General features: G+C 49.0%; 1 protein-coding gene across 4 annotated transcripts in view; it reads left to right on the top strand.

Annotated features, from left to right (window-relative positions):
- Positions 1 to 25,111, top strand: part of SMG6 (SMG6 nonsense mediated mRNA decay factor) — a 1,079,424-nt gene that overhangs the window by 249,010 nt on the left and 805,303 nt on the right. For all 4 annotated transcript variants that reach the window (XM_085649087.1, XM_085649085.1, XM_085649086.1 and 1 more), the window contains exon 10: positions 22,446 to 22,591. In XM_085649087.1, coding sequence (XP_085505213.1) covers positions 22,446 to 22,591 — 146 coding nt within the window. The remainder of the gene's footprint in view (positions 1 to 22,445; positions 22,592 to 25,111) is intronic.

Below are 25,111 nucleotides of genomic sequence, written 5' to 3'. Positions count from 1 at the left end.
GCGTCCATGTCCTGGAAGATCGTGTCGAGGATGCTGAAGGACGCTCTCGGCGCAGCAACGTGCGAGTGGTGGGTCTGCCGGAGGGCGAAGAAGGGCGTCAGCCGGAGCAATATGTTGAGGGGTGGCTACGAGCCCTGCTTGGTCCTGAGAAACTTTCTCCGCAATTTGTAGTGGAACGGGCCCACAGAGTCCCAGCGCAGCGGCCTAACCCAGGAGCTCGACCCCGACCCTTTCTGTTCAAACTTCTTAACTATCGGGACAGGGATGTGGTGCTCCGCGAAACCAGGAAGATGGGTGAAATCAAAGTGGGAAGCGGGCAGGTGCTGTTCTTCCCGGACTACACAGCAATGGTACAAAAACGCCGGAGCAACTACCTGGCGGTAAAGCGCCGACTGCACGACCTAGAGATCCCCTACTCCTTGTTGTTTCCATCACGCCTCCGAGTGGTCACGAGAGAGGGCACCCGCTTCTTTGATGCCCCATCGGAGGTCTGGGACTGGCCGCAGTGATGGACAGAGACCACCGGACCGGGAGCCTGCCACACAACGAGGTAGAAGACCTCGGCGGAGGAGGGGAAGAGGGCCCCGTAGAGAGGAGGGAATGAGCCTGGGAGTAGCCCCCAGTCCGGAGCGGATGCGCCTGGATTGTCGGGGGGCGCTGGCAGTGGTAGCGACACTTAGGTCTCCTGATGGCCGAGGAGGTGCGATCACCCATGGACAGAGCGACCCGGGGACCAGTGGCTCGTCCTCCCCGTCCACCGTGCTTTCCGACGACCAGTTGATGCCGCTGGTGACCCCCCAGACTTCGGAGCAGATCATGTGAAGTGAAGGTGAGGCAGAGACTATGTCTGTGGAGAGACATAACCCCCAGAGACAGATTATGAGGAGTGGTGGCTGCCACCTGATGACTCTAAAGTATGGAGAGAACAGAGCGGTGAGATGGAGGGGGAGGTGTCTGGTTGGCGGACTTGTACAGGACTGGGGATGGGGGGAGGACCTGGAAGTGGCTACCCGGGAAGGAAAGGATAGCCTATTAGGTGAAGCCTCCAACCCGGAGATACGAATAACACAGGCTAAGCGTCCCGCCCGCGCTGACCCGAGCCCAGATTAAAGGAGACACTTACACCATGCGTACACAGGCACCACGGTCTGGGAGCACCTTACAGTAGCTGACGCCACATAATAAACCCCGCTAGCCACCATTGGGCTTAGTCGTACTTTATGAGCGTTAGCTTAAGGTTTGGACGGATGCCCGTAAGGGGGTTTGCCCTGGCAGTTGCACTGGCCTTGTTAGTTCATTCACACCCATGGTTTCATGTTAGTGCTTTGTTGTTTTGTTGGTTTTTAATGCAGCGCTCTGGCTTGGCTCGCGAGGACTCTACCCTCTGCTCCGGATGGGTACCCACAGGCCCCGCCACATACATAGATCATATTAGTTCCAAATGGCCACCACAAATGTAATCACATGGAATGTTCGCGGTATGCATACGCCAGCGCGCAGATACTCCATATTTGCATACTTGCAGAGACACAAGGTGGCCATAGCCCTCCTTCAGGAGACACACATGACACCGAGGGAAATAGACCGACTGCGCGCTCGCTGGAGGGGACAGGTGTTTGGCACCACTTACTCGGCACACGCTAGGGGCACACTGGTCTGGGTGAGGGTGGGTACCCCATTTGTCTGCCTAGAGGCACTGGTTGACCCAGGCGGGAGATATACCCTGGTACACGGGCGGCTTGATGGACAGCATGTGTTGCTGGGCTCACTGTATGCACCGAATGTCGAACAGTCCTCATTCCTAGCTAGCTTGTCCACGGTACTGGCGCCGTATGCGGGTCTTCCTTGGCTGGTGGGGGGGGACTTTAACTCGGTGCTCGACATGCACCTAGATCGATCTTTCCCACCACTCCGAGGTACACAGGTGGGCTCGAATGCACAGGCTTTAACTGCCTGGCTGTCAAATTGGGCTCTACTTGATATGTGGCGCAGGCTACACCCAGATGACCGCGTCTATTCATATTATTCGGCGGTACACGACCTCCATGTTCGCTTGGACAGATTGGTGGGCACCCACTCAATGCTTCCGCTGGTGGTTCAGGCTGAGTATTTGGGCCGGACACACTCAGACCACAACCCCCTCAAAGTGGGTCTCAGGTGGAGACCTGACAGACCCCCGGTCCCAACATGGCGCCTCCAATCGGCGGCCCTGGAGGATGCGGAGTTTCGCGCTTCCTTGGGCACTGCAATAGAACACTATTTTGACCTCAACGAGGGTTCTGCAAGCAGTGAGTTACTAGAATGGGATGCTCATAAGGTATGCATCAGGGGGCATTGCTTGGGCGCGACGTGGAGCATCCGCAAACAGCTAGCGAGTTCCCTCGCTGCTTTAGAGTCTCGCCTTCTCTCATGCGAACTGCATGGGGAGGGCAGCGGTGTAGATTCGGACCAACTGCTGGAACTCCGGGCGCGCCATGCCGAATTGCTGGACCGGCTGCGATGTCACAACTATGCGGCCCATTCGGCTTGAGTGCATGCCACATCGGATAGGGCTGGGAGATTACTGGCCTGGTTGCTCCAGCAGGAGTCTGCCCATGCCCCGATAGGCGCTATACGTGGGCCTGATGGATCGTTGGAGTACACACAGTGGGAGATTCACCAGGCGTTGATGGCACACTACACATCCTTGTATCGGTCGGCGGGGGGTGGGCAGGCGCGTGACCAGGATCTGTTTTTGGAGGCTGCGGGTCTGCCCACGGTCCCGGAAGAGCACCATGAGTCACTGGAGTGCCCCCTCACTGCCGACGAGATCAGGGATGCGAACTCCTCTTTGGCCACCGGGAAGGCGCCGGGTCCGGACGGACTCCCGGCAGAATACTATAAATCCTATAGGGGGGCGTTGATACCTAAGCTTCACACCCTTTATCTGGCCGCCCTGGAGGAGGGTGCCCTACCTGGGTCGATGCGAGAGGCCTATCTGATTTCCTTACTCAAACCCGGACGAGACCCCACCCAGTTGGGGTCCTATCGCCCACTTGCCCTACTCAACACGGATTACAAAATTTCGGCGAAGATATTGGCGGAACGTCTGGCGCTGGTGGTACCGGCACTGGTGCATGGAGACCAGAATGGTTTCGTGCCTAAACGCAGCACCTCTCTTAACCTGCGTAGGTTTTTTCGTGTAGCGGCTGACGGTGTCCAGCGATGGCCCAGAGCGGGCTGCCTGGTCCTGGACCTGGAAAAAGCATTCGACTGTCTGGAGTGGGGATATCTGGTGGCGACGCTGTGACACTTCGGACTGGGGCTTGGCTTTCTTCAACTTGCAGCTCTTCTATATAAGGGCCCTACAGTGCGAGTGAGAACTGACCCGTACATATCCGACCCCATTCCGGTCGGTCATGGCACTAGACAGGGATGTCCGCTGTCGCCCCTCCTGTTTGCGCTTGCAATGGAGCCGCTGGCGGGGACGCTTCGCAAGGAACTGGCAGATGGCATCCCACTAGGAAATGCGACGCACCAGGTGTCCCTCTACGCGGACGACCTACTGGTTTTTATCAGGGACGTGTCTTGTGTTCCTGCTGAGCTGGAGCACATCTTGTGCGAATTTGAAGCGCTCTCGGGGCTCCGAGTAAATGCTGCCAAGTCCTGCCTTTATGCATTTGGGGCGGACACCCGGGATCCGGGTTATCGCCTTGGGGGAGTGCAGGTGCAGTGGCAACCGGACACTTTTCGCTATCTGGGAATCCAGATATACCGTCAGCCGATAGATCTTCTTGAGGGCAATCTGGGAAGAGCCGTGTCTGCGATCAGGGCTCAGATGAAGTTCTGGAGTACACTTTCCCTCTCGGTCACCGGCCGAATAGCGTTGGTTAAGATGGTGATCTTGCCCCGTCTACTGTACTATTTCGCCAATTTGCCTCTATACGTCCCGGCGTCCTTTTTCACGGGCTTGACGCTCTCCCAACGAGACTTTATATGGGGAACTGCGCGACACAGGGTCGCACTGTCCAAATTGTATCTTCCCGTAGGTCAGGGAGGGCTTGCGATGCCGTGTTTCGAGCATTACTATCTGGCAGCGCAGCTGCAATGGATAGCTCGCTGGCTGGTGGACAGAGGCCGTGATGACACGGCGACGGCGATGGACCCCCCTCTCCCGTTGGCTGAGCTACTTAGGCTCTTTCACCCAGCAGCAGAGGTGATGAGACCTGCGCCGCTGCTGTTGGCGGTGGCTTACAAATGTTATTGTAGGTGTCTTCGTCTTACTCGATCCAAGATTCCCTATGTACCGGCCATACCTTTGGAGGGCTCCCCTAGTGGGCAGGGAGCGCTTGGGGCTTTGGAGTTGGGGGACTGGAACGCAGCTGATATTTGTACCTTAGAGGACCTTTTCCGCGATGGGGCTCTCCTTTCATTCGCAGCCCTTGCGGAAGAAACGGCTAGCTCGAGGCCAGTTTCTCCGACATCGGGCTGTGGTGGAGACACTAGCGGACCACTGGGGAGACCTACGGGAGGAACCAGAACAACACTTAGTGGTGCAGTATCTTCATGTTATGGGATGGGGGAGACACCTGGTAAAATGGTTTGCGGCGGCGCTACGAACACATGCGGCGTTGAGCCTGGGGTCCTTGCGCGTAAAATAGGAGGCGGATCTTGATCACCCCATGTCCGATAAGGAATGGGAAAGGGTACCTAAGGGTCCAAAAAGAGTGCCTTAGAACATGCGATTCCGCCAAATACAATTCTTCATCTTACACAGGGCATACCTCACACCGGCGACCATTAACAGATACTTCCATCGTACAGATGCATGCTGTCCCTGTTGTACGGAACCGGACGTTGGCTTAATTCATATGCTGTGGGGCTGCCCAGTGTTGAGCGCCTACTGGCAGGCAATACGGGAGGCGCTCCGCACGTGTACAGGACGGGATATCCCCTCTGAGTGGTCAACCTGCTTGCTGCACCTTTTCCACAGATCGCCCTCTGCAAAAGTCGCCTCTAGATTTATAGATCTGGGGATTGTGGTGGCGAAGCGTCTCCTCACAAAGCGCTGGAAGGATGCTAACCCCCCACATGTGAAGGCAAGGCGTGGCTCATTCCTGGTCTGGGCAAAGGCGGAGGAGGTGGCCCTCCGGAGGGAGGAAACATTGGGACTCCGGATGACACCCATAGCATCCCAGTGGGAGGTGATGTTGCAATCCCTGCTGCAATTGGGCGTAGCTGGCACGGAGGACAGTGGGGGCGGGCTGAGAGAGTTGCGTTAGTCGGCAAGGGGCTGGCTCGCCGGGTGGAGTATCACGGCACAAGGTGCTACAGCTTTGGTAAAGATGGTGCGACACAGGAACACATATGCCACTGTCTGCAGGGCACACTGAATAGGGGATGTGGAGGCTGAGAGGAGGAGACCCAATAGGGGATGGGAGGGGGGGCACTTAGACACATGTTGAGCGTTGCTGTTGTTTTTCTAGTTGTTACTCTGTAGGGGAGATAGCTTCCCGGCTGCAGAGATTGGTTATTGATAAAATAATTGGTTGTCTGTTTGTTGAAATTACTGTAGGGAACGGACATAACACTAAGACTGCTACTCTATAGTCCCCACATAGGGTACGACTTCGAAGCATGTGGTGCATCAGTAACCGTACTCACTGCCATGAGGCCTTTAACATAAGACAGAACTAAATGCTGCCCTCACCGTTACAGATTACTGCAGTTGATTGTACAATATCATGATTGTATGTCGTGCGTTCACTGTAACTGTACACTGCATTGCTCCATAATGTGATGTATATCTTTCGCTGCAAAACTCAATAAACAGATTTCTAAATAAAAAATCTGGCGGATTTTAGGTCTAAAACTGGAACAATGGACCAGGTGTTTAGGCCCCTTCTTATCTATTGGAAGGTAGTCGTGATAGGTGGAGGCAGTCTCTACCTTGCCTTCATCGATCTAAAGACTGCCTTCGATTTGGTCCCTCGGGACCAATTATGGAAAGTTTTGGCTGAGTTGGGTATGTCTGTGTTTATTTTGAATCTGCTTGTCCGATTGCACGAGGGCAACTATGCCCAAGTGAGATGGGGGTCACAAGAACAGAAAACCGAAAGAATCTCAGTGAATAGAGGAGTACGCCAGGGCTGTGTTATGGCCCCCACCATGTTCTCCTTATATGTGAATGGGGTGGTTAGTTTTCTTCTGGAAATTCTATCTGATGCTCCGGTCCTGGCAGAAGATAGGATACCTACACTCCTCTTCGCTGATGATACCTTGTTGATCTCCAAGACCCCGGTAGGGTTGCAGAAGCTTTTAGATAGGTACCATCTTTTTTGTTCACTAAGAGGGTTGACTATTAACACCACAAAGACCAAACTAATGACATTCAACCCCTATAAGCCCTTTAGGCACATCTCCTCCTTGGGTGGAACACCCTTAGAAAGAGTTAGTACCTTCGACTATTTGGGTAATCGTCTCTCCGATACAATGCAATGGAAACCCCATATTAACAAGATGCTTTTGAATCATAGGCGTGTGACTGGGGCATTAGGCAGGGAACATCGTCGCTCATGTAGCAGACCTGTTGCCCCAGCACTCACGATCTATGCAGCAAGGGCAGTAAGTTCTGCCCTTTATGGTGCGGAACTTTGGGGGTTTAACAACATGCAAGAGATCTGCAGTTCGGAACATAAGTTCTTGAGAGAGCTTGTGAGCCTCCCCTGTAATGTTCCGCTCAAGCCTCTGATGAGTGATATGGGAAGATGTTCTTTTAAAGACATTGCTAGACTAAGGCCATTGCTCTTTTGGGCTCGATTGTTACGAACTCCTGAACTCGCTAGTTATACCACCGCACTCACGGAGGTAATTGGCCTGGACTGTAACCATAGGGTTAGCTGGCTCAATAATGTCAAGAAACTCGTGCTTACATTGGGACTTAGAAGCTGTTGGGAAGGCCAGAACCCGCCCAGTAAGGATGAGCTTAAAAAAGCATACTGGCTTTGGGTTGATATGCAGGAACTTAGCAATCCGAATTTGGGGAGGATGGCAGATGAATTCTACCAGTTTAAACAACATATTTTTCTAGAGCCGTACCTTGATTTTATTCAAATCCCAAGAGATAGGGCACTCTACATACAGTTCAGAGTGGGCTCTCTTCTGGTACGTGAGCTTACTGCAAAATGGAGGTCCCCGCGCCAGACAATCGCGGACTGCCCTTGTTGCGAGGCACCAAAAGAGAGTGTGGCTCACCTCATGTTTGTATGTCCCGCATACTCAAGGGCTAGATTAAAGTGGCTTAAACCAATTTGCAGACAACTGGGCACTACAGCTCACATTACTGCCCTACGGATCTTGAAATCAGACCCTAGAGCTCTTTTTGTATGCGGCGTGGCGAAGTATCTTGGCTGTATTCGGCTTATCAGATCTACATTTTTGCGTAGGGAGGTGTAAAATGAAATTGGAAATGTGATTGTGCCCCCTATGTTGGTTTTGCCCATATTTTTTTTCTTTTAAATGACATCAAATAGCTGTATATGAAGTATGTTTTTTTCTTATTCTCTTTTTAATTACATTTATTTATTATAGTCTGTTAAAAAGTATTAAGTATATAACGGCATTTGTCCGGGTATTAGTATAAAATTGTTAGTTTACTAACAAGATAACCACATTTTTGTAAACTGCTCTCGGATTTATTGTAAATAATTGTCTTTTCTTATTACTGTTTTTATGATAATTCTGCTTTTATGATATTTGTCTATCGAAATAAAGCTATTTGAATTTGAACTTTTTCAAACTAATGCAACGGATGCAGGTAACCACTGCTAGGGGAGACACTGTTGTACAGTCTGTGCACAGTGTACGATCTGCAGCTCATATGCCTTGAACGGAAAATGCTACTTACCAGTATGCATCTGTTCTTGGTATGTAGAGCTGCAGATCTGTACAAGCCCACCCGCATCCCCGGGACCTGTATCCGTTCCAGTATTATCTTAATTAGATACATTCACATGGACATCTCTTCTACTTCTTACTGACTCCATCATATCCCATCATGGCGAAAAACAATCTGAGGATGGAGCCGATGCCCATGCGCACTATCGTCCAAGGGAGGAGTCACCTATCTCGTGACTGCAAAAGACTTCTTCCAAGACAACAAGATGCAAGCATCCGAGCCCAACACCAGATGGCGATCTAATACACAGTGTACGGATCTGCAGCTCTACATGCCAAGAACCAATGCATATAACGGTAAGTAGCATTTTCCTATTCTCATTCGAGGCAAAGTATTTCTAGTCTGGACGGTCAGCAAAAACATCTACAAAACCAGGGCGGCACTCACTCTCTCTTCCTGTTGGCACAAACCATCTGGCATTGGGTACACAGTCCCTGCATTTACTTTATGGCAGACAATGATCAGGTGGACCTGCTCAGCAGTACTCTTCAACTAGTCTGTGGGTGGGAATCCTGCAAATCAATAACACATTACTACATTCCTAAACTCCTGTACCCCCTAAAAATTGCAGTCCAGAAAATCATCTGATAATTGCTCCATCTCCTAAATTCAGGCTTAGCATATACCTTGATATGGCTCTACTTAGCAGCCTTGGCAGCTTATGTGCAAACCGGGGAACATTCCTCCCTCTTCCCCATTCCAGTGGTTAAAGCCTCATGGAATGTCTTAAGAGTCATGCCTCCCAGGGTCCCCCTGCCTCTGAGTGGATCCTTTACTTAGTCCTCACCACACTTATAAGTCCCCGTTTTGATGCCCTCTGACTCTTACCCTCTCCAGCACCTCTCCTGGAGAGTGGCCTTCCTCATCTCAATGGCTTCTCTTTAGGCGCATAAGTAAGTTGCAAGTCCCCACACTCCAGGAATTCTTCATTCAGGTTCACAAGGACAGGGTAACTTTCCACCATAACCAATCGATAGAGCTGCCAGTCGTTTTTTCCCCAATCAGTCTGGGTAGCAGAGATGGCTCCCCACACCCTGGATGTTATACGCACTCTTATGTAGTACACCTACAGAACCAAGTCTTCAAGCAGACCAGCTGTTTGTAGCCTTTATCAAAACCTCACAAGGGCTGCCCTACATCTAAAGCAGGCATTGCTAGATGGCAAGTCGAGGGTATTCAAACTTGCTACCATAGAGACAAGAGCGCCCTCTCTGTCACACACACGGTGCAGTCTACTCAGACAAAGGCGGCAACTGTGGCCTTCCTGGAAAATATCCCCCTTGCTGAAAAGTGTAACGTAGGTATGTGGTCCACCCCACACTCATTCACCAAACACTACTGTGTGGAAATTCTAGCCACACAACTGGCTATGGTTGGCCAGACGGTCCTAAGGACCTTATTTCAGACATCTGCGTCTTCCATTCGCTTATCCAGTGCGATGCAGAGCATGTGTATCTACAGAAGCACGTGCTTCGAATTACAAATGTTGCTTACCTGGCAAGTATATGTTCCTAGTGTGTAGTGCTGTAGCTTGACTGCCTCCACCCTTCTCCCCAGAAACATGTGATTCTGACCAAAGATCTCTTCTCTTTCTCAAACTTTGTTTCTGCTATACATGTGCACATACTGTGTTCAATCACCACTCCATCTCACATGGAGTTGGTGCCTATGCTAATACTCCTGTATAGGCACTGGCTGCAATCTATGAAGTAGATGAGAAACTTTTCACAAAATATTTGTGAAGGTGGAACAGAGTTGGCTAAACGCTGATGCAAGTGAAGTACTTAACCAGCAGGAATAGCGATACCAGTGGAGTTGGAACGTTGAGCAGTTTCATTGCTGTAAAAATTGGTCATGGCTGCTGGAAGACAGATTTTGTATTATTTCATCTGTGAACAATATACCGACTGACTCTTCCGAGTATGTAACATTCCATTGTCATTCAGCCCTCCCTACTGCTGTAAACTAAAGAGGAGATAATTGTTAGCAACCTTCCTTTCCCTGCAGTCAAGGTCATTTGATCTATGAATTACAGAAGGTAGTTGGTCAAGGCCAGCATCGGAGAAATGGGGCCAAGTCCATATGGTTTTATACCATTTTAGATTTGCTGCCCCTAATTCCTGTGGCCTCTTAGCCCAGGAGAGATAGCGTTGTGATGTATCCAGGGAGAAGTGCTTTCTGGTGAAATATCAAACGGTGCCAAAGAATGATCTAAATTGGGACTGAGAATGAACTTGTGGCTTTCACCAGCTGAGCAAACGCCAAGAAAAAGCAAAACTCTGAAAAAAATTTGATATATTAACTCACACTTTAAAATTACAATCGGTGTATTGTCAGGGCTAGAGGATTCACTTAGCTAGGTTTCAGTTAAAAAATAATCAATTTGTTATTGTATTTTCCAGAACTGACTGGAGATGAGTAGCTGCTTGAGGACTGGGGTCCTGACTAGGAGGAAAGATGATCTACACTTGATGGTAAACTTGAATCTCAGTATAGCCTCAACATCAAAGAGAGAGGAGGAGTCACCCTTTAGTTTGAAAAAAAAAAAATGGATCTGATTGAAAGGCTTTAGGCATTAGGAGTGACTAAGTAACAGGGTTTCATCAGCTCTCGTAATTCCAAAAACAACTAATTTTAAAAATGAATGAGGCAAGTCTCTTCTCACGAGCCATCGAAAGCAAATTTGAAGCAAGGGGTATAGTGATAGATAACTTAGAAAAGCGTACAGCCAGCTGCGAGGCCGGTGTATGTGGCAGTTCCAGAGGTTGCAACGAGCTGAAGCCAAATAGAGGCTGTCAAGTAAAACCTCCTTGTTTGTTATAATAGCAGCACTGAAATCATAAGGGCAAAGGACATCCATCAAGACTCAGTAAAAGAAAATGAAAAAATATGCAGTCCCTCTGGAAGTCCAATGTATGAGTATTCAGCTCCTATCGAACGTTATGTTATTCTGATTTCAATATAAAAGAAGTGGTAGAAAGCATGGCTAGGGCTTCCAGGTAGCAGGGGAAGGAAGGCTCGGAATGCCCAGCTGAAATATGCATGCAGAAGTGTCAGTAGCAAAATTAACAATTATGTACCACAAATGAACGTACTTCAATGGGACTCAACCAACAGCATGCGTTGGCCGTCCTCAGGGTCTTAGTGCACACAGGTACAGTTGGGCTTGACTTTGGCTCACTGCTGTGTGCGACCTCCACTAAATATTCACCGGCAACTCTGCACATGCTCCGAAGCAGATGATACCACTGGGCATCAAAAACAAATTCCAATCAAGATGGTACCTAAAATAGATATTAAGGAGGGACTGACTTCAAGCACGTGTGATCCAGCAAGTCAACCTAGTCGACAAAAGGACTAAATAGAACAGGTGTAACCCACAGACTCCATGAATGGAGTGTATCATATTAAATCTCACACTAATGCAATTCATGCAAAGCACAGTAAGAGAGGAATAATAGCGCCGTGAAGGGCTTCCCCTAGTAATGACCGGCGTTTGTTGCAGCTTACCTCCGAGCTGTCTCTGATATTGAAGATTTTCCTTTTTGTTGCAGTCCTGGTGTATATTATTGCAAGGTCTCCACGGGTAGTTCTAAATCCCCCCACTCCTGATTCTGTGAATATGACACAAAATGAATCTTTGGAGAGAATATGGGACCTGTCGTGCTCCGTGATGTTGATACTGCAATCTTTATCAATAAGCATGGAAGCGCTGACACTACTCCAGGTGACCAGTGACCCTAAAACAGGGTTTTGCCCTCAAAAGAAGTTGGTATTTGTACATCTAAGTTGCACTTTTGGTGAGTTAGAACTTTGTGAAATCAGCCTTCATCTGCTAAAAGTATTTTCAGCAAAAAAAGCGGTGAAGTACTTTTCAATTGAATAAATTACATGAATTGCTATAGAATTGGTCTGTGTATAACGGAATATCCCTCTTAGTATTAAACTATGGATTCTACAGAATGTTCCTCTAGCAAGGCTTGACTGGACAGTCAGCCACTTTGGCATTTCCATGATAGAATGCAAGCTCAGAGACAGCTTTCAGAGCAGAATGGGGCCGCCATACCCCAGCCATACTCCATTGTCCAATTCTAGTCACTGCCACTTGCAATGTGGTGCTGGTTTGAACCTTTTTGCCAGGTCCAGCCCTGTCCTCTAGTAACTGACAAAGCTTCTCCAAGATGTAATCTGAGGTCCCCCACTAAAAACATAATTTGGTTGCCTCTATTGATTCCGTGTTCCCTAAAAGGATTGGACAGAGCTGACCTTTTGGAACACACTCTCTTTCGCTGACTGAACCATTTTAAAGACCGACTCTTAAACAAAGATATTAGTCGTTTCCAATGGATACGAGGTACCATCGTAGCCTTTCACAGATGCCATTGTCTCACGCAGCTAGTCAGGGTCCCTCCTATTCAGTCACTCTTTAAGGCTAGCACTTCTTCAGAACAGTTAGCCTAGACACTACTCTGATCTTTGTGCTTCAAACTATCGGGTTTTCTGGTCATCAACAGATTTGGAATGATTCTCATATGGAGGAACTGTGTGCACATATTTTCACGTTTTTTTGTCCAATTAATCTGGTATTTTTGCATTAGTTAAGAACTACAGTTGTTTTGTGCACCCAAGACTTCCTCAAGTGCTTGCATATAATCTGTTAACCCAACTTCAATCACTGCCACTAAATAATAATACGTTTTCGTCTTGCCTCTTCTAATGTTAGAATGGGACTTTATTGCAAGCAAGATTAGTAATTCTTGGGTACTTTTGGCTCATTTACACTACTGTTAATATCCACTGCTGTTCTTGCATTTGACCTTTCATTTGTTTCATTGTATTTTTAATGCATGTGTTGTATGTAGTTGCCTCAAAGTGCTTTGGGTGGTACAGAGTGGAATATGGGGAACAGGAGTAGATCTTAATTAGAACATGGTAACTGTCATGCTGCTACAGCATGTTGACGCTGTTCCATATAGCCGCTAAGGATAATGTGGTTCGATTTAAAAGACGTTCTTTGGCATATTGGCTAGTCGTGTATCAACCGTAGTGTAGACACATAGGGGATCTTGCTTTAGGAAGCTGATTTGGCAGGCTTAGGTAATTTGAAAGGAAAGTGCCAGTCTTTGTGAGTTGGAGAGAGGTTGATATTTAGAAAGCACTAAAGTACCAACACTGGAGACGTATATGCAGAGAAGATCGACAATCCTAGAAAAAACTTGAGGCAATCAAAGAATGTCCTCCAAAACTGTCAGAGAGCAATGACCCTACAGACTCCATTTCTCGCCATTTTTCAAAACGAAACTGATATTCTGTAGTAGGGGATCTCTGTGTATAGTCATAATCTAGAGAATAGTCCCGCCCATGTGCGCGGACCCCGGAGCAATAAAAAATAATCTCTAAAAGGTGACAAACCATGCAGACCTGCATACACCTTTAAGAGATAATTTAATTTAAAGACAGATAATGCAGCCTATACCCACAGGCTACACTGTCCAGTACTTCAACTAGAATTCCACCAAAATCCACAAACAGCACTGCCTGTCCAGTTTTTCTCCACATAGGAAAAAACCCTGCCTCTACCAGCAAAAGCCTCTGGAATGATAGAGAGGAAGGAGTGGACAGACAAGCCCCATAGGCTGCCATTATGTGGCTTGGAACAGGATACTGTGCCTTTAAGAAAACTTTCCAGTTTTCCAGAACTTTCCCCAGTATCCCAGAATGCCCAGCAGGTCCCATTTACTTTCAGTTCTTTTTTCCGGCTCCTGCTAGCAGGACCCTGGAGCATTGAGCTCTACCTTTTTCAAGGTTTTTCATTGAGATTTTGGCAATTTTTGTCACTTTTTCTTGTGTTTAGTAGCTGGTACTGTCAACATGCCTGGCTTGTTCGACAAGTGCCCGGAATGTGGTCGAAAGAAGGCTAAAACTGACCCACACGAGGTGTGCATAGCTTGCCTTCCCCAGTCCCACGTGCCTGAAAGCTGTACCATCTGCCACTCGTTTTCAGCAAGAACCCTGAGGGACAGGATGAAGAGCAGGCTTCAAGCTCTGGAGGAGCGAAGACTGAAGGCACCAGGTGGGTCTGGAGGGGCTGATTTGGCCCATGCTGAGGCCTCTGGGGGGCTCCCCAGGGGCAGGAAGACCAGTAAGCGCTCCCGCTCCCCGTCGACGTCGAGGGCGTCGACGGCGACGGCGAGGAGGATGACCACCGTCTGTTCGCCGTCTCCCCAGGGCTCTGGGGAGAAACGGCGTCGACGATCGCCGTCGAGGGACCTGAATAGGCCGCCGTCGACTACATCGGCGTCGTCGGCGACGACGCCGTCTTCGACTGCGTCCAGCGGTCGACGTCGAGAGAAGACCCGGCGTCGGCGTTCGGCGTCGAGGGATCGCAGCTCGCCGTCGATGAAGAGAAGGAGATCGACGTCGAGAAAGCGAAGATCGCCGTCGAGGCGAAGATCGCCGTCGAGGCGAAGATCGCCGTCGAGGCGAAGGTCACCGTCGAGGCGGAGGTCGCCGTCGAGGCGAAGGTCGCCGTCGAGGCGAAGGTCGCCGTCGAGGCGGAGGTCGCCGTCGAGGCGGAGGTCGCCGTCGAGGCGGAGGTCGCCGTCGAGGCGAAGGTCGCCGTCGAGACATAAGTCGACGCCGAGGAGGAGATCGACGCCGAGAAGATCGCCGTCGAGGCACAGGTCGACGTCGAGGCACACGTCGACGTCGAGGAAGAGAGAGTCGCCGGGATCGGTGTACTCAGTGGTGTATACCCCGCCTCGGAGGTCTCCGTCGCCTCCTCCTCTCCCACCTCTGCCACCGCCTCCTCCACCACCACCACCACCGCCACCTCCTCCACCACCGTCTCCACTTCCTCCACCGCCTCCTCCGCGGCCGCGGACTCTGTCTCCGCCACCCCGGCCTCTGTTGCTGCCAAGCACTCCTGCGGTGCCGCCGCCGGTCCCCCCGAGGTCGGTTTCCCTTCCACGGTACCCGACTCCGCCGCAAGGGACCCCGAAGCCACGACGCCCACGGTCGCCTGGACCAGCGAGACCGGCGGACAGGCCTAAGCCGAAGAGGTCGCGCTCCCGCTCTCACAGGAGGCGACGATCGCGGAGCCGAGGGCGATCCTCGTCAGACTCTAGACGACGCCGCAGAAGGTATAGGTCCAGGTCGCGCTCCTCGGACAGGGACCTTTCCCCGACGCTGTCGGACTCCCCGGGGACTAGGGTGTCGCCGGTGGACGACTTGGTCTCGTTCCAGGAGGTGCTGTTGCGAGGGGCTGCGAAGCTGAATATCACGGTGACGGTTCCAACACCCACGACGTCCGTGATATTTGAGACGCTTCATAAAAGACACTTGTCTCGCCCCCTCCTGCCTCTCGTGCCTGGACTGGTGGAACCAGCTTTGGAACTGTTCCTCACTCCCGCAACAGCGAAGGCCGCTCCGTCCAGGCTCATGAAGAAATATAAGGCCCCGGAGTCGGATCCGTCATTCTTGAGAGGGGACCCGAAACCGGATTCGGTTATCGTGACGGCGGCGAGAAAACAACATGCGACCGCCCCGGCCTCCACGGTGCCACCGGACAAGGAAAGCCGCTGGCTGGACTCTGCGGGCAGGAAGGTGTGTGGTACCGCCGCCACCACGATGAAGGCGGCGAGTGCAGGGGCGTTGTTGGGCCGTTACGACTGGGCCCTGGGGGAATCCCTGCAGCAATATGCGGACCTCCTGCCACGAGACAAGAAGGAGGACTTCTTGGAGACGGTGCGCGAAGGCATGCTGGTTTCTAACCAAACGATCAGCGCAGCAGCGGATATATCGCTATTGGCCGCCCACGCCTACTGTCATGGCGTCCACCAGCGGCGCCATTCCTGGTTGCGCCTGACGTCCCTCAAGCCGGAGGCACAGCAGAGAGTGGCCAACCTGCCCTTCTCGGGGGAAACCCTGTTCGGGAAGCATGCGGACGATGAAATGGCCCGCATGAAGGCTGAAGCGGAAACCCTGACGGCCGTCGGGTTAGAGAAGGCCGAGAAAAAGAAACGACCGTTCCAGAGGAGGTTCGGGTCGTCGGGCCGAGGGCGTGGGCAGGGCTCGGGACAGCAGCAGCCACAACAGCAGCAGTTCCGCAAGCCCTTCCAGAAGCGCCAGAGGGGTAGAGGTGGCCAGCAGGCTACTACCACAAACAAGGGCCCGGCCGGGTCTCGGCCCTGAGCTGTTACTTCCCCCCTCAACCGTTACCCACTCCAGTGGGGGGAAGCATTCGATTTTTTCCGGCAGAGTGGAGAAAAATTACTCAGGACAAGTGGGTGCTGAATATTGTTTGCAATGGATACAGTCTTCGGTTCATCAGCCCGCCTCCAGCGATTCCGCCGGTCAGCTCTCGCTTCCAGCTGAGGGAGCTCCAGGCGGAGGCAGACATCTTGTTGAGAAAAAAGGCGGTAGAAGAAGTACCTTTGTCTCAAAGGGGAAGAGGTCTGTACTCTCGGTTCTTCCTCGTTCGCAAGAAGGACAAGAACGAGTTCAGGCCCATTCTGGATTTGCGACAAGCAAACAAGTGGATTTGCAGAGAAAAGTTTCGCATGCTATCGTTGCACCAGATTTACCCTCAGCTGCAACGGGGAGACTGGCTCTGTGCCATAGATCTACAGGATGCGTACTTCCATGTGCCCATAGCACAGAAGCACAGGAAGTTCCTGCGATTCCAAGTCGGCGCCAATCACTATCAATACACAGTACTGCCATTCGGGCTAAAGTCTGCTCCCAGGACTTTTTCGAAGTGCATGGCGGTGGTGGCGGCACACCTGCGGAGGAACAAGGTGTTTGTCTACCCGTATCTGGACGATTGGCTGATCAAGGCGTCATCCTTCGAGGAAGCGCAAGAACACTTCCGTTGGACGTGCGAGCTCTTGAACAAGCTTGGGTTACACGTCAACATGTCCAAATCGGTCCCATCTCCGGTACAGTGCATACAGTACCTGGGGGCCTCCATAGATACGCGGTCAGCAAGCGTGTCTCCTTCGGAGGAGAGACGGTTATCACTCCTTCGGAAGGCTCAGGACCTCAGGACTGCTCCATCGACGACTGTGAGGAAGGTGTCGTCTCTACTGGGATCGATGGCCTCCTGTATCTTCCTCACTCCGCACGCACGTCTACAGATGCGACCACTGCAGGAGTGCTTGGAGGATCAGTGGGATCAGAAGACAGGCTCTTGGGACGACAAGATCCGACTGTCTCTACATGCTCGTCAGTCTCTGAAGTGGTGGTGTTCGGCGGAAAACCTCCTCAAGGGGGTTCCCTTCCACAAGGACATTCCCACGACGAATGTGGTGACGGATGCTTCTCTCCAGGGCTGGGGTGCGCATTCCGGGGACCTGCAGATTCAGGGGAAGTGGTCTCCTTTGGAATCGACGTACCACATCAATTTCCTGGAACTCAGAGCGGTCTTCCTGGCACTGAAGGCTTTCCTTCCGTCCTTCCAGACCAACTCGCTGCTGATACAGACGGACAATACAACCACGATGTATTACCTCAACAAGCAGGGGGGGTCGAGATCGCGCACTCTGTCGCAGGAGGCGCAGGCGATCTGGCGCTGGCTGCTGGCCCGAGGATTGACGATCACGGCCACGCATCTGCCAGGGGTGCAGAATGCTCAGGCGGACGCCTTGAGCAGGCTGATTCAGGAAAACCACGAATGGGTCATAAACGACGAAGTACTAGGAGAAGTCTTCTCAAGGTGGGGGACTCCAGACGTAGATCTGTTCGCTACCGCCGAAAACAGCAAATGCCGAGACTTCGCATCCAGGTACTACCAGCGGGGGACGCTGGGGAATGCGCTATGGATCGATTGGTCGAACAGCTTTCTGTACGCTTTTCCACCCATCCCCCTGATTCCGGCGGTGCTCATCAAGCTGTCCCAGTCCAGGGCGCGGATGATCCTGATCGCCCCGGAGTGGCCCAGGCAGTGGTGGTTCACGGACCTTCTTCACCGGTCTCTCCTTCCTCACATGCGGTTGCCGTGCAGGCCGGACCTTCTCACGAAGTTCGGGGGGCGGATGGTGCACCCCAACCTCTCGTCTTTGAGTTTGGCGGCATGGCTCCTGAAATAGTGCAATACGGTCATCTGAATCTACCAGACGAGTGTATGGACATTCTGAAGGAGTCTAAGCGACCTTCCACTAGGACATCCTATGCTTACAAGTGGAAGAGGTTCTGTATCTGGTTTAAGTCCAAGAACTTTGATCCGACAACATGTAAGGAAGATGTCATCCTTCCATACCTTTTGCATCTGGCGCAGTCTGGCCTTAATTTCCATTCCATTAAGGTTCATCTGGCTGCTTTGACTGCTTACAGGAAGTGCCCTTCACAGACGTCCTTCTTTCAGATTCCTGTGGTCAAGGATTTTTTGGAAGGCTTGAAGAAGGTGTTCCCTCCTGTCAGACTTCCCTCGCCTTCTTGGGACTTGAATGTGGTGCTGTCCAGACTGATGAGAGAGCCTTTTGAACCTATTCACAAGGCTTCATTGCAGCACCTATCCTGGAAGGCGGCGTTCCTAGTGGCCATTACATCGGCCCGCAGGGTGAGTGAACTTCAGGCATTATGTTGTCAAGAACCTTATACTGTGTTTCATGCTGCTAAGGTTGTGATGCGTACTCACCCTAAGTTCCTTCCTAAGGTTATCTCTGACTTTCATGTCAATCAGACCATAACTTTACCTACGTTCTTTCAGAATCCCTCTTCACCAGCGGAAAGGGCTCTCCATTCCCTGGATGTCCGAAGGGTGTTGAAATTTTATCTGGATAAGACCAAGGATATTCGTAGGTCTGACCAATTGTTTGTTAATTATGGCTCAGTCAGGACTGGTCTTGCGACCTCTAAGCAGTCCATCTCTCGGTGGATTGTGTCCTGCATACAGTTGTGTTATCAAAAGGCTAATAAGACCTTAGGGGGTAAACCTAAGGCTCATTCCACCAGGGGCAAAGCTGCCACGACGGCTTTGCTGCGTAATGTTCCGATTGCGGAAATCTGTAAGGCGGCCACTTTGAAGTCGGTCCGTACCTTTGCTGCGCATTACTGTCTGGACTCGGATGCCAGGGCAGATGCTCAGGTTGGGCAGGCTTCGCTGCGAAATTTGTTCGCACAGTAGTGGTTGTGTCTTATGTGTTCTCCACCGCTTTTGTTGTGTGGGGATGGGCTTGCCATTCTATTCACTAGATTATGACTATACACAGAGATCCCCTACTACAGAAGGAGTAGTTTCTTTTCTGTAACTCCAGTTCTGTAGTAGGGGTATCTCTGTTATAGTCATAAGCGCCCGCCCTCCTCCCCGGTGGAGAGATACTTATTCATATGGAGAATGCTACAGGTCTGGCGTGCTACGCCTTCAAAAAGAACTGAAAGTAAATGGGACCTGCTGGGCATTCTGGGATACTGGGGAAAGTTCTGGAAAACTGGAAAGTTTTCTTAAAGGCACAGTATCCTGTTCCAAGCCACATAATGGCAGCCTATGGGGCTTGTCTGTCCACTCCTTCCTCTCTATCATTCCAGAGGCTTTTGCTGGTAGAGGCAGGGTTTTTTCCTATGTGGAGAAAAACTGGACAGGCAGTGCTGTTTGTGGATTTTGGTGGAATTCTAGTTGAAGTACTGGACAGTGTAGCCTGTGGGTATAGGCTGCATTATCTGTCTTTAAATTAAATTCTCTCTTAAAGGTGTATGCAGGTCTGCATGGTTTGTCACCTTTTAGAGATTATTTTTTATTGCTCCGGGGTCCGCGCACATGGGCGGGACTATTCACTAGATTATGACTATAACAGAGATACCCCTACTACAGAACTGGAGTTACAGAAAAGAAACTACTCCATCCTTCCAACTGTTTTCCCCTGCTAAGCCCAAGTTAGTAAAAATGGCCTGTACACGAGGGTACAGAGATGGAACCCAGGCAATGTTTGCATACATAACAAAACGTTGTATCACAGCTGTGTTCCCATTTTTGTGGTTTTAAATTTGATAAGCTACAGTTTATGTCCATAGTGAAGTAAAGTATGCTCAATATTAGCGATGGAACTGAGGCTGCCTCACTGAGACTGCTTATTTGCAGTCTGCTAACTAGACCTGATTATCCTTGGGTTACCTTTGTGCCAAGTAGAGCTCCTTTCATAAGCTCCTTTATGAAATTGAGAACTTATCATAAAAAATGTGAGCACTCGGTTTCTTTCGAAAAAGTGCTCTCTGTAGAGCTACTGTTCCATTAAGGAAGCGGGTCAGGTTTCTGTTAAAGGTCTCACACTGTGCCTACTCATGGTTATGGGTGCATTTGTCCTTGTTCACGGGTGGATCCATTTGCCTTTTATGTTATGATACCATAACGCATAGCGAGTGTATCAAAGTCTTTGCTGGAGTTGACAGTCTTATTGCCTCTTTCGGAAGGGGAAGCTTCGCTGAGAGCTCTTGTGGGTTACCAGATGTTGTACACTAATCCGTCCTTTATCCGGCTGCTACCACAAGATCTTAGTTCATTTAGTAACGGATAAAGGCCGTGTCATTGATGTTCGTGTAGGGAGGGCTAGAGAGCCTGACTCAGGAAGGCCATCTCTGACACTCCCAGCTGGTAGAAGTTCTGGGATCTCTTACTGAAGCGTGTGCCTCAGCTGGCCAGTGTGGCCTTAGATGATATGGTTAGGAATTGATGGACATGTGTTTCCTTGTTAAAGGAGATTGTTTTGACTCGATGCCCGACTGCAATGCTTACTGATCACAGTATCTGCATTCAGTCACCTTCTGGCTGCGTAATTAGTTTTTTGTTAGTACTGTGGCATTAGTGTGCAGGTTTCCGGTGACATCTGAAATGCTTCGGTTTTGTGCTGGTGACTGTAAATGTAATCTCTCCAGGCCCCTTCCTCAAATCAAATTGGGTGTTTTTTAAACTGAAAGCTGGAGGTTCAGTGCCTAGGCTGACCAGATGACTGTCAGTGGGGCACCATATGTCCAGTCATGGACTTTCATTTTTAAATCTTTGATTTGAGTGAGTTGTAGTCTTGACTAGTTCAATTTAATTTAACCAAATGAACTATTACAATTGTTTGCACTGATATGTAAAAGGAAAGATGAGGATTAAATATCTGATTTTCCGATGGCACAGTCTTCTAGTCACCCTATATGTCCCCCATAAATCTCTTCCCATGCCTGCAACACATTGGCAGGTTTTATATGTACTGTCCTTTCATGGGTTAGGCACGAATCAGAATGTTTAAGAGCTTATTTTAGAAACTACTCGGTGAGTACTTCAGGAGCTCACTGGCAGGGCCTGTGCACAGGGCGTCACACACAGACTTTTATCCATGCACAAACTTTTCATATCTAATATAACTTACCACCTGCATATAATTAGTTTGGAATGAAAACAGTATAAACAGTTCTGGTTTGAGGTTCACTGGCTTGCTATTGGAATTGCTGTTCTAGAACAACTGGTTGCTGATGGTCTGGTTTGAAAAGTTGTGAGTGGTCTCTGGTACAGCACTTGTAAGGTGTTGTAAGCCAAGTTTAGGGTACATTGACTGACCTGTGTTTGGCCCCAGCACTGGAAATCAGGTGAGGATTGAACTGCCTTTGCAGAGTTGTTTTGTGTTCCAGTGCTTGAATTATTAGCTGTGCCACAAGCCAGAATTCAAGTGAATTGGCAACATTGTGTGTGATTGTGTCTGAATAGAAGCATGTGCCATTGGCTATAAATGAAAGAACTGGCAGATGGATCTCTGAACAAGTGTAGCCGGAGGGGGTGTGGTATATGAAGCTTTAGTTGTTTTGTCAGATGTGCGTGCATGTCCAAGCGATTGATTAATAAAGGGGGAAACGTGGTATGACTTGGGCATCTCTGCACAGTGGTGTGCTCATGCCTTTTGTTTTCAATATCTTGAAGAAAATTTGGAGACTGTTGTGGATTCCAAAAAACAATCTGAAGTGCACACCAGTACAAGAGCAGATGTTTGCTGTTTTGCTGTTAACCTTTATCCAAGTATGTCAACCCTAAAAAATGCTGTGAATGATATTCTGTCCTGCACTAAACACCCTTTGGAATTATATATGCAAATAGATGCTTGACACACATTTTTGGTGATAACACGGGGCCTGCAAACATAGGCAGCGTGGCCATTAGAAGTTGTCTGATTGCCCACTGCATTTGATTGCTCCTTTAGAGGCCCTCCTATGAGATAGGATCCTAACATAGTATTGCTACCCCTCCCATATCCATTTCTGAACCATTAAATATTTTTCATCTGGTCTACGTGGGCTCAGGACACTCTTTCATTTATCCACAAGGTAATGGCTGAATTTAATCTAAAGCCACCGATTCTTTCTTCATAGAATGAAAAATTGGTTTAATCCCACCTCTAGTACTCTTGCATGCATATTTTATTCATTGTCATTAGCATATTGTCACATATCCTGCATTTAAGCTTGTACTGTGATCTCCTTTCACAACTTGAGCAGCTTTTAGCAGTAACCGAAGTTGTGATTCCCTCTCTGGCTTTAGGATGGAGACGTTTCCGGCAGTGGCTGAAAAAGTTCTGAGAGAATTCCATGCTTTGATCCAGCACAGCCCATCCCCCATTGGATGTGTCCGCATGCTTCAGCTCATGGCCATTAACATGTTTGCTGTGCACAACTCCCAGTTGAAAGGTACAGTGTCTGGCAATGAACCTATGCAGTTTGTTATTTTAGGTCTGGCATTAGCGAATACCTTGATATTTTACTAAAGTGATATTTAGAATGTATTTACCCAGTGGAGTTTTCAGCAAGTGCTTTTTCACCCACTGGCCTGTTGAATTTGTCACATTATTCTTGTGCACCCTCCAGCATGCTGCATGGGACAGTGTGTCAGCCCATTTCCACGTTTGGCTACCTTCAATGGGAGTGGTGGCATTCAGCTCTTTCACAAAGAGCTCATCCACACTCAAAAGTAGTTGCCTTCTGTGACAGGGACTACTTTGGCATAGTGTGCCTTCTAAAACGCAAAAATATTTTGCTTTCAGCCAACAAAAACCATAATGAAACAAAATCAGCATTGACAAAGCCAAAAGGCTGGCAGTCAATGCCAGACCTTCTGGCTTTGCCAGTGCTTGGTTTCATTTGATGCTTCATTGAACTCTCACTATTTTGAGAGTTTGGGAGAATGCTAGCACTATGTGTGAGATGAGGAGGCGGGCTTTATGTTGCATAGAAGGTTTTCTGTTTCGAGGTTTTATTGGTTCCTAAAGTTCAGGTTTTTCATTAGTAGATAGTTTGCGTATGGTTGAGTGGAGGAATTTGTGAGTAGCTTATAGTGCCAGATACGTCTCTTAATTGTCTGTGGGGATTTCTGTTGCTTGAGAGGTGGACTTTCACTGTCTAGGCGTATCTGCAAAATCTTTCGAGGGTGCACACCAAATTGAAGTGGTCCTTTGATTTGGGGTTCTTGTCAGTTTTGAAGACTGTTTAGTACTGATGGAAAGCTTTGGTAAAACTGTGTATCTTATGTACAAAGGTATTTTGCAGGCACAGAACCTGAGATTGGCAAAAAACACCAAGCTTGAGTCAGCAAAACAAACTTTATTAAAGATATCAAAACCCTTTTATGAGTTCCAGAATTCTTTCCAACTCTAAAAAGAGCTTTTGGGGTCCATTATTTATCACAGGTGAGAGAAGGGGCATGAAAGATGGGCCCACTCCTATTTGGAATTCAAAATGAAATGTATCAATAGTTTGTACCCTGATTGATCACATTCTGACCTCTCACTGATGTGCAATGTGGAAGGAGTCACAGGAATCTTGTCAGCAGCCCAAACATGAAACATATATTTTTTTAAAGCAGCACCTGTCTCTTTAATAGAAGTGTGCTTTAAAAAAATGCTTTCTGTTTCTGGAATGCAAATACAATGATGGGGGTCTTCTGTCCCTTATAGGCCCCTGCCACTGAATTTTCAGCCAAATATAGAGAGTCACAAATTGCTAACTGCCCAATTAATAATTAGTCTGCTCGTTTTGCCACCTCCCTGTGAATGGATCCTTTGGCATAAGACCCATCAGTGCATAGGTGCTGATTGCCCATCCATGGTTTGTTAGTGGGTATAGTACATCTAGCATTTAGTCTTTAACGAAGGTTTGCTGCATTTTCCTTGCAGATCGATTCCTGATTAAATTTAGTTCGATCTTATCATGAAGGAAACAATAAAAAGACTGTACACCAACTATGCTAGACGAACACTGCCCAGGCAGTCCTCTGCACACACAGTAGATGGAGAGCATGTCTTTGGGATTGAACAGGGGAGTACTTTGGTTGCCCTTTGGCCATTCAACTGGCACGGGCCTAACATTTGTGTGTTCAGTAAGTCCAGCTTGCATCTGTGACATTTCTGTCATCAGTGAGCCCCATTTGAAAATAGAGTGCTTTGCAGAAAGAAAACAAAAAAATGCAAGGTGGAACTCCTGAGACAGCGCTGGACATGCTTCATCAGAGCCACATTCCGTTTTGAGATCTTCAACTTCTTAGTGGGCAACGTTTTAAGATCCATAATAAGTAACAGCAAATAAAATATGTATTGAGGTGCATGTGCAGCCACTTCTGAAAATCCTTCATTAAAAAAAACCGATTGATTTTTAAAAAAAGAAAAAAATGTGCATACCAAACGTATCCCCTCCTCCCCCAACAAGCCACTTGCAATTTATTTATGAGGTTTTTTTGTTCTCATTCGCTAAGATTTTTTCATGTTTGTGCCCTTATCTTAGAGAAGAAAGAGTAAAAACCTGCCACGCCCGAGCAATGGTTCGCTGATTTTTCATTATACCATGGCTTACACCTGGTATAGATGTACAAAGAGCAGCTGTTAGGGGTAATCATGGGACAAGCTTTAATTTCCATTACTCTTGAAGATCATTCTACCATTCTACTTCTGCTACTCTCATGCTGTAACCATTTCACCAGAGCTAGCCAATACCTAATTCTATACCCCCCAGATCTTTTGCATCCTTATTTACATTGTAAATTATCGACCCCAACCAGTCCACATACATCAGTGGGGAATTGCTTAGCCACTTCCTGCATATTTTCCTTTGGTCCAAGAGGATCATATAGAACAACGATGTTGATCTATTTGTGTCCAAACTACCCATGTCTTCCAGGGTCCCAGAGGTAACAAGGGAGAAGCTTACCTGGATATTCAT

The sequence above is a fragment of the Triturus cristatus genome, chromosome 3_2 (assembly GCF_964204655.1).
Source record: "Triturus cristatus chromosome 3_2, aTriCri1.1, whole genome shotgun sequence".
Lineage (NCBI taxonomy): Eukaryota > Metazoa > Chordata > Amphibia > Caudata > Salamandridae > Triturus > Triturus cristatus.
Note: the sequence above shows the minus strand (reverse complement) of the source record. Positions and strands in the feature narration are given on the sequence as shown.